This window comes from Fulmarus glacialis, unplaced genomic scaffold (genome assembly GCF_000690835.1).
Source record: "Fulmarus glacialis isolate BGI_N327 unplaced genomic scaffold, ASM69083v1 scaffold12477, whole genome shotgun sequence".
Classification (NCBI taxonomy): Eukaryota; Metazoa; Chordata; class Aves; order Procellariiformes; family Procellariidae; genus Fulmarus; species Fulmarus glacialis.
In genome coordinates, this window is record NW_009223839.1 from 318 (window position 1) to 10,164 (window position 9,847).

The 9,847-nt window shown below is 44.7% G+C and overlaps 1 protein-coding gene across 1 annotated transcript; it reads right to left on the reverse strand.

The window, feature by feature from the left end:
- Positions 1 to 4,684: 4,684 nt before the first annotated feature.
- LOC104079790 (zinc finger protein 436-like) lies at positions 4,685 to 8,956 on the reverse strand. The gene is made up of 4 exons (XM_009581942.1): positions 8,591 to 8,956; positions 7,243 to 7,363; positions 5,444 to 5,545; positions 4,685 to 5,217 (listed from the first exon to the last, which is right to left on the reverse strand). Exons 1-4 carry the CDS (start codon positions 8,954 to 8,956, stop codon positions 4,685 to 4,687), a joined length of 1,122 nt encoding a protein of 373 aa, XP_009580237.1.
- Positions 8,957 to 9,847: the final 891 nt, after the last annotated feature.

Consider the following 9,847-nt stretch of genomic DNA (forward strand, 5'->3'; position numbering starts at 1 on the left):
GGCTGCCGAGATCCCTCCCTGCTTGCAGCGGGTTTGTGCCTCTGAGTTTCCCCTGCCACGTTTAAGTACACCCAGCAGGCAAGGCCACCGCTGTGAGGCACAGGGCCAAAAAGGCTCCCTGGACCCTGCAGAAGGTCGGTGCAGGGGGGGCCGGGGCACCCAGCGTCCCACGCCCAGGGCAGCGAGCCCCTCGTTTTAGCCTCTTCTCCCACGAGACCTCTCGCTGGCACATGGTTTCGGTGAGATTTGAGGTTACGGCTGCTCCCGCGCCGTATAAAACCGCAGGTTAAATCAAGAGGCAGGCAGCAGCAGGCAGCGCTGCCCACGATGGCTCAGCCGGCTCGGAGACTCCCTGCGCCCGGAACCGGTGCTGAGCCAGTGCTCGTCCGCTGCCAGAGCACACCAGTTCTTGTGCTGGGGACACTGGGAAGAAATGTAAAATATCTGCTGGGACCTGGGGGTTTCTTTTTCTCGGCCATGGATTCAGCTGGTGTCAGCTCAGGCAGGGTTTCCTTGTTTTATCCCTGAGATTTTTCAAATGTCTCTCACCACGCAGGTAATAGTTCCCTGGGAATGCCAAGCCCCCCCAAGGGAAGCTTTGATCACCCAGGACAGCATTTACTAAAGACCCCGCTCTTTGGAATTAAAAGGGGGAATTAAAAGTGTGGTCCGATGCATATTTAAGAGTTTCTATCAATTTTTTTCTTCTGGGAATTTACCCAGCTGATTCCGAACCAGCGTAAAGTCCCTGCACCTGCAGCATCTTGCAGTAACTAACCGCCGCGTGAAGAACCATCGCCTTCCCTTCGCTTTGAACCGCTTACCGGTTTCACTTGATGTCTCCCAGGCACCCTCCACAAAACCGTTTCCAGTTCTGCCTCCAAACTGGGGCAGCGGGAAGCGCCTGGGGTGTGCAACGCGTGGGCACAGCCCAGATCCGCTTGGAATAGAATAGAACAGAGATGAAATTATGCACAATAAACAAGATAAGGCCAAACCCAGACAAAAGCAGATGGAGCTTTCTGGGAAAGGGGTTTTTTTTTTTTTTGATTGCTTTTACTAAAAAGCCACATTGAGAAGGGAAGACAATCTCTTTCCAGAAAGTGCTTGTACAAGACCTCAGTTTCTGTAGTTTTGTGTTTATTTGCATCACGGCAGCACCCGCAGCCCACGAGGCTCCGATCGAAGACGCAAGACAAGACTCTTCGTCTGAAGGGGTCAGTGGAGAGAGAGAGAAGTACAGAGAAACTTTAGAAAGAAATAATCTTAACATTAATCATGAAATGGCAGACCTCTTAATTTGCAAACTGAAGAGAACAGAATGGGAGAGGACACTTCAGATGGCAATCCATAAAGCATAATTAAAACAGAAAGGGCAGAAAAGCCTCATGTGCTACATCCGACCTTGTTTCTGCCGTTTAGAAAACATAAGGGCTCTTAAACCAAAAAATGTTTTATTCTCAGATGTGTTTCTGTCACCGCTACTCCTGACAAGGTGGTACGTAGCAGGGCGAGTTTTACATTTGCAGATTAAACATGACCTAAAGCTTTTTAAAAATAAACAAATAAATAAATGTGTTGGAAATTCTCTTTAAAGAAAACCTATCTCGCTAAAGATGTGACTTTTTTCCCTCTGACTGCACAAACCCAAGAGTTTATGCAGTTTCTTGTATTTCCCAATGCGTGAACATTTTCTCAAGGCAAGTACATGGATTCTCAGCTTAGGTTTCTTATTAGGTAACACAGTCTATGAAAAACTCTTAAAACTCTTACTCTCCCTGCTACAAAAGAACTAAACCAAAGTTTCCCAGAGAGCAACTGAGAGAATCTCGTGATTCTGTGAAAAGCCTCGGGCAGGGAATGGCGAGTTTCCACATCTCTTCCACTTGTTTCCCACCTCGCCTTCCCAAACACCCCAGCAGACACCGCACTAAGGGATCACCCGATTTCTTACCCTACTTCAGTCAAGTTTGTTCTGTTCTCCTTTAGCCTAAGCTTTGGGCTGGGATAATCACGTATCTCGCTGCGCTTTCTGATGCTTACCCTATGCTACTCTCTTTTTTTTTTTTTTTTTTTTTTTTTTTTTTTAAAATTTAAGCGGCATATTCGTATGTGACAAGGTATGGTGACAAGGGGGACAACGCTGCAACGTAACACAAGCCACCCAAAGAGATGCACTGTAAAGCAGACCCGCGGGAGGGCATCGCACCCCTCGGGTCTTCTGGAAAAGGGCCGCTTCGCTCTACAGTGAATCGCTCCTTGGATATAGAAGGAACAGAAATGCCCCGAGTAACCTCTGTGCGTTAACGTTTCACGTCCCTTAGCACTGGGCGTAAATCTTTAATGTTTTATGTTTTAGTGTTATTTTTCCATGGAGACTGGAAACACAATGTTTAAATATAGCTTCAGAAAAAACTATTTTTGAAGTTTATAACAGTATAACAGCAACACGTGGAGGGAATGATTATTCTCACACATAAACTATTTGTTTAATCATTCTGGGCTAAGCCGAGGCTCAATCAAGGCAAAATTCCTACCAGCATCAGTGGAACGGGAGGGAAGGTCTGTATTAGAAACAAAACCAACAAAACTTATCTTTTTTAAGCTGGATCTCCGTATTAACATCTCTGCACTTTTTGTATCCTAGGCAGAGAACGCTTCACCAAGGTGGTGCAGGGAGACACTGTAAGAAGTTGCATTTCTCCGAGTTTCAGGCGAGAGGGTCGGGATGTTGGGAGAAATCCACCTGCCACACCAGAGCCCTTCTGCTTACAGGCGAAAGAAAACGGACACAAAAGTTTTCACCAAATCATAGATACAGCGTCTCTTCCCGGTTCTGCGGCTCATTTCTCAGGACACAAGCTGTTTCAACACGCCCGACTCTGGATTTCCCCGCACGTCTGAACTTTGACCGTTCAAACAGGACCACGGAATACGCTTTACAGCAACCACGACTCCTCCAGCTGTTTTCGCCCTCACTATGGCCACTGCTAACCCAAGGAGCTCATCTTTCAGTGCTTCTCACATGGGAGACGCCTCGTTTTATTACTGAACCTCTTCAACATTTTTGCTTAATTTTGTCGTTTAAGGTTCGCTCAGCATTTTGAGCAAGTGAAACACTACACGCTGTCGTCATTTCGGATAGCCACACTGCCTGCGTGGCTTTCCCTCTCTAATTCCATTTAATCTCTGCCTCCACTTAAACCTCTAAACAAGGTGATTATTTGTATTTCAGTGCATACAAAGTCTCAGATTTAAGCGACCGTCTCTGCCTGGTGGGATGCTCCTGAGCTCTGTGCTTGCAAGTGGGGAGAGGCAGAGCTTCCTACACGAGGTCTTTCATCCAGGATTTACTTTCAGCAGCTCCGGAACGAACCGTTGCAGACGCACGACCACAGGCTAGATTCAGCCCTGCTACTCCAGGTGTTCAACTGTTTCACCGAGGGAACCGCAGTTACAGTAGGACAGTGTTTTACAGGATTTGCTCCACAAGGAATCGCCTCGCTCCAAAGAATCCTCATTCAGGAGCACACAGCGTACTTGTGACCACTAAGGCATTAAGCTGCATGGGAGAAGAATAAAAGAAAAGCTGTCCCCAGGGCAATTATGAGAAGGAAATAATGAGAAGCCAGTGATAAAAGAGTTTTCTGGACATTACTCCCATATTTGGGATGGGCAAGGATCCCTTGGGGCCAAGCGTATTCCCCCAATCCCCTTCAGAAGTTATCGAACTCCACCACAGCACCAGCTGTTTCTTGCTCTCCTGCTCCTCACGGGAAGCTGAGGACATCGACTTCGCTCACGAGCTCCCTGCAAAGCAGGTGCCTGAACCGGAGGTAACGCGACTTTTTCACTCTTTGCACTCAACTGGAATAAGCAAAAATGCTGAATATCACCAGCCTGCAAAAGAAGACGCGTGATCTACAAACACTGCCTCTGCAGGACTCCCCTCCCGTCTGCGGATCTTGTTCCTGTCGCTGAAGGCACTGCTGTCCTTTTAGTTTACAGAGGAATGTTACCTATACTTTGCACATACATTAAGAATATACCAATACTCTTTTCCAGAATCTCAGAAATTAAATTGGCATCTCGCCCCCAGCAAATAGATGTTTGAAGCAACTGATTCTGGTCATTATTTCCATGCGACAGTGCTTTCACTGCCACCGCTGCTGTCCTATGACTGTCACTGCTGAACTGACTCTTTTTTTGGTTGCTATTTTTACATCAAACCCAACCATTCACCTTAACCTACGCTCTCAGCAGCTCCATTTCCTGCTTACAGCTCTGCGGACAATCCTGTTCTGATCGTGACGTTTTCTCATACCTGAAACACTCCCAGCATTTCTCTGCGTTAATACAGACATTCTCCAGCGTGCGCTGTTTGGTGCACCAGAAGAGTTTTTTAACAATGCTTTTGGTACAGTCAATGCTGGTCTGTACATCTCCTCCTCCCAGATCTGAATCATCCAGCCGCTAATTAAAATCAGCTCCTAATCAATGACTATTAGGCTGGCACCAACCAGATGCCTTTCATGCTTGAACTTGATTCAGTTTAGTAAAACCGTCTTATCCTAAAGCTTCCCCTATAATCATTATACGACTATAAGCCATCATCTCTTCATGGAGAGGGATTTTTTGATAACTGAATAGAAAATCTATCCCAGGAAAGCTTCTGGCACACCGATTACATGTACATGTTATGAGTTCGCAAGTGATTAGTGAGTCTCGGTTTTTCCATAAAACTTTTTTCACATTCCGTGCACTTGTAAGGCCTCTCCCCTGTGTGAGTTCTCTGGTGTCGAATCAAGTCTGCATAGCGACCAAAGCTTTTACCGCAGTCCGTGCAGATGTACGATGACACCTGATTCTTTTTGGTGTGAATTTGCTTATGTTTCAGAAGTCCAATTTTCAGTTTAAAAGTCTTCTGACATTCTGTACACAGATACAGTCTTTCTCCTGCCCGGGTTTGCTGATAAAAAAGGATCTCTTTGAATTCATTAGATTCTCCTTCCTGAAGACAGCTGCTGCCTCTTCTGCTTCCCGTTGGATTTGCCTGATCTGTTGCTGAATTCTGATGACTCTCAGGCATTACACCCTTGTCCGAAATTTGGCAAGTTAGGTCTCGGAATCCTCCTGAGAATGATCCATGCAGTTCTGTGTTTTCTGAACTCTTTGCGTGACTCTGCAACTCGGATCTGATCACAGTACCACCGCAGCCTGGAACAGAGATTCCAAACGTTCCCTTTATGTGACGTGATCTAACATAAATCTCCAAAGAACAGCAATTCCTGATTCACCATGGCTACATCCATACAAAGAAAAAAAGCTTTGGGTAAAAAAGCAGGGATGCACTAGAATCCCCCCTCCCTCTAACCCTACAAGCCCGTGCAGTTTCAACGTGTTGCCAATTTAATGTCTTGACGCGACTCAGACCACCACACACCTGCGCTACGACTTGCGGGAATCTCCCTTTCCTCAAAATCCTGCTGATCCTTGACATGCAGCGCTTCCCTTGCCTGGATATTGCTTTTGGGAACAGGACAATCTGCACAAGGAACAGAACATGGAAGTGATGGTTATCATTTTCCTCTGTTTTTTTCCCCATTATTACAAAGATATTTCCTAGCCTACTTTAATTGTATTGATGTAGACAAAGGATACGTTGCACAAAGACCAGTGCAGAAGATAGCTTTTTTCAGCCCGTTCGCTTTACCTCTCTGAGCCCTGTAGTTTACTTATGCCCTTTTTTTGTAACATGACTAATTTTTGTTAATTTACATGAAAAATACTGCCTTTTGCTTTCTCAAAGAACAACAATTTTCTAGTTGTTCCTAGAACTATAAGAAAAGATTTTGCGATGCTGTTTTCTAGCAAATACCCGCATAACCCACTCTCTCTTTTACGCCGGGGAAAGGCCCAAACCGGAGGTAACAGCAAACGCAGCTGCTCTGGCATCCAGAGAGGGTGGCTGGGAAGCAGTCGAGCAATATTTGTTTTCCAATTTTTAGAATATTCCAGAAATTATATCCAAAAGATTGAAAAGTTAAATGTTCAGAAGTGGAAGGTCTCAAATTGATTACAGCCATAAAAGCGTAATTAATTCAGCTGTCTGGTGCTGTGTGTTAGGATTCAGTCCTAACTGTCTTTCTGATACGCGAACTTATTTTCCCCCAGCTAATCCCTCCTCATGCAATGCACAGCACATACTTTTTTAACAGATCAGAGCTGTACAAAAAAAAATAGAGGCAGCTGACTGCAGACTCTAGCTCCTCTACTGTAAAAAATAGAAGGTATGTAAAGAATAAAAAAAAAAGTGGAACTGCATTGTCTCATTATTTTGTGAAATTTCAGATTTGAAAGTGCAGAAGTAGCAACAGAATGAGGTCAGGCTAAATCAGCGTTTCTTAAACAGAACTGAAGAGCGTCACAAAGCGCAAACTAGAGTATGTGACAACTGAGGCTCCTGGGGTTCACAGCACTTCTGTTCCTCCAGTCCACAGGACAAGTAAAAACACTTTTAGCCCCTAATTACAGCAGGTTCTTCTATTAATCCAAAGAATCACCTGAAAGCTGAGGAGCCAGTGGAAGCTCACACCTTCAAATTTAAAAAAAAAAAAAATTACTTCAAACAAATGTATAGTTGGGCACTTAAAACTAACCAATAAGACTTCTTCATTTTCTAGGGCACCATTCATGTTATTTAACTGTTTCTGCATCTTTAGTGAATCACAAAAGCCAACGTACATCAGGATTTGGGGATGGTGAAAATACTCACAACTTAACTATAATTAACAAGCCCACCAAATTCACGATACCGTATGTCATCGCAGCTCCTGAGCTTGTTTATCTAAGCCTTTTCCACTCTCCTTTGTTCCTTGTTTTAGTTAGCTCGTGCATTACCGGGGCACCGTCAGAGGTCCTAAACCCCTCTACCGGGGGAGACCCCGTCACTCGCTATTGTTCTACCCGTATCGTGCAGACGAGGTATCACCTACGCGCACAGATCGAGTATCTGACATCAGCAGAGCGCAGGGAGGCAGCAGTCGTGGAGGCGTTAGAAAAGTGACTGTCCTTCAGTCTTTAATGAAAAGATTGTGGAGCTCATCTTCTCTCATAAAGATTCAGAAGTATCTAAAGATTAATCCACTAGAAATCAAGGCATTTGAGGAGTGACTCTTAGACAAGACCCAGGCCAGAAGCAGCAGAGATCTGTTAGCCTCCAGCGAGAAAGGGAAAACTGACCTTTACCCAACAAGGTTAGAGATTCATAATTCTCCTTTATCACTTTCTTGTAAAGTTCTTTCTGCCAATCTTCCAAGTCCTTCCCCTCACGGGCTGCAGCATTATCAAATGTCCCAGGGACCTAAAACAAAGTGTTCAATAGTCAGTGCGCCATCGGAGTCGTACATCCTTGAAAGCCTTCTTTTTGAAACACTATTAAACAAGTGGTCACCAGCCAGCTGTTTCTAGCAATGCCCATGTTACCTATAACCAGCATACTCATTAAGGACTTCATATACAAATCTTCTACTGTTATTTCTGTACGTGGCTCAGAATGAGTAAAATTACTTAAAAAGAATGTGACTCAACTGAAACAATGACTTTCTAGCATAACTGGGTCAAAAATTAGAGTGGTAAAAGAAACCTGTGGTCGCCATCGATACCCAGCCCAATCAATTTGGCTCTTCCTTTCACTAGAAAATGGAAAATAATCCAGAGTCTACTTTAAATAAGCCCTGAGGCAGTGCCACAGCCTGTCAGATCTGGCTGTGAGAGTTCTTCCCTAACAATAAAAGTTAACACAAACAAAAAATTAAGCCCTACAAATACTGCAAGACGAATACTGCTTTTTTTGCAATGTATACGTACATACTGTGTACATACTTTGTGTCTGTACTTTATATCTACAGAGTACCATGTTTGTATGTGCTTACCTTTGAATATGCTTTTTAACCTTTACCTAAAAAAAAAGCCTAGACCTTTTTATGCTTTTTGAATTTGCCTTTTAACCGCACGCACATCTCACTGGTTCAGGTGTTTTGCAGCTTGCACCAATTGTACAAATCCGCTGCCAGGAGAAAGAATTAAGTTTCATTAATTTGTCACTAGATGGGATCACAATCCAAATTAAATACAGGGGAGAAGGTTGAGTGGAAGTTGAGCCTTTGTCTCAGCCCCAAAACCGTGGGCACCGTGCCACCAACAAGTCATCTCAGTGACTCTAAAGGAAATTTTTCCAAGCGTGAGGACTGTCATGCACAAATACAGGTCTGCAGGGAGCGAATCCATTTTACAGCATGACGTGGGACTGCGTTTCCAACAAACAGATTTTCCCCCTAACATTTAGGCACAAAATTGGAATTTGAGCACAAAGAGCACCACGATGCCTTTAATTTCCCCAGTCGCCAACCTCCCAGTGCCACCTCCACTCTCTGCAACACCAGGGAGAAAATCGAAACCCGCTGCATTGCTGGCAACATTTCACTGCCATGTAGCATGGTTCACCTACTGCTGCTTCCTTGAAGTGCTCTACATGCAAATCTTCCTTCAATTTAAGGGAAGTAAATACAATAGCAAACATCTTAATTACCCTCAAGTGCTCAGGATTCCGGATTCGTTTTCGAGTTTTATTACTCATCCCACCACAGAAACTCCGGGGTGTGCCAACGAGCCAGTTTCCGTCTTCACCCAAAATGAATTTTTTGGGAACAGCTTCTTTCAGCAGACGTCTGTTTTTTCTAATTTTTAAGGGGTCAATTTCAAAAGAACTGTCCTCAAAATGCTTCGAACACAGTCGCTGATGCTTGGAAGGTGTTCCCATGTCCCGGCCCATGTTGTGAATCCACTGCTTCAAGAGAGGTTTATTTTGCAAAGGAAAGCCATAGAAAGTAACGGTACTGTTCTTGTACACCCCGCTGGTGGCATTTTGACAGTTCAGTGCCGAGCAATAAACCATCGTAAAATGAGGAACAGGAACAAATCCAAAAACAACGTGCCAGGAGGAGGGTTTAAAGAGTTTCTTATCAACTTTAGCATTAAATGGGCCTAAACTTCTCAAGAAAAACATGGTTTTGAAAGACAGAAAGAGTTGAGGTCACGAAGAAGTGAAACACAGTGCTGAACTTCACTGCCAGAGACACGGAGCTCACCACAGCTGATGTCTGCAGCACACGGAGAGGAGGAGCCAGGTCCCCTTTCACAGCACACGGCTTTCCCGCTTCAAAGCAGGAGCATACAGTCTGGAAGGCAAAAATCTTTAAAATCAGCTTAACGGACCATTACTATGCAAATTCACATTTAAAGTAACTTCTGCTACGTATACATACATATGAACTTCACTGATTTGCGTATCCATGAAGAATCCTCCCACGCACCACAACAAAGCTTATTACACAGTTATTCAGAAGGCAGCAACAAAAGGGCGATAGCCAAATAACTTCCAAAAAATGACAACGTGGGTTTACACATGGGGTCTGAACAAGGACTTCCCCATCATATCGGCTGCGTGCTGGAGAAGGCAAGTCTCTGGATGTCAGTCGGAGAGGAGATCTTTGGACAGGCTCCTTGAAAAGAGAAAACCACAAAGAGGCACAGTTAGAAAAGGATGATGATGGGAATCATCCGGGCATGCACCCACAAAAAGAACCCGGGAAGAGAAAGGGCTCTGCAGAGCACACGGGGAATGTTTCTGGAAACAAACGTAGCCCAGATCTAACGCTACCAACCACTCTCACCATCACATACGCTTCTGGGAACATGTACGGTGCGTGACCCATTCTGGTATCACATGTAGGAGGAAATCGGGCACCTCTGCCCCGGGGTGTTCTGCCAACTCGGGGTCCCGCTG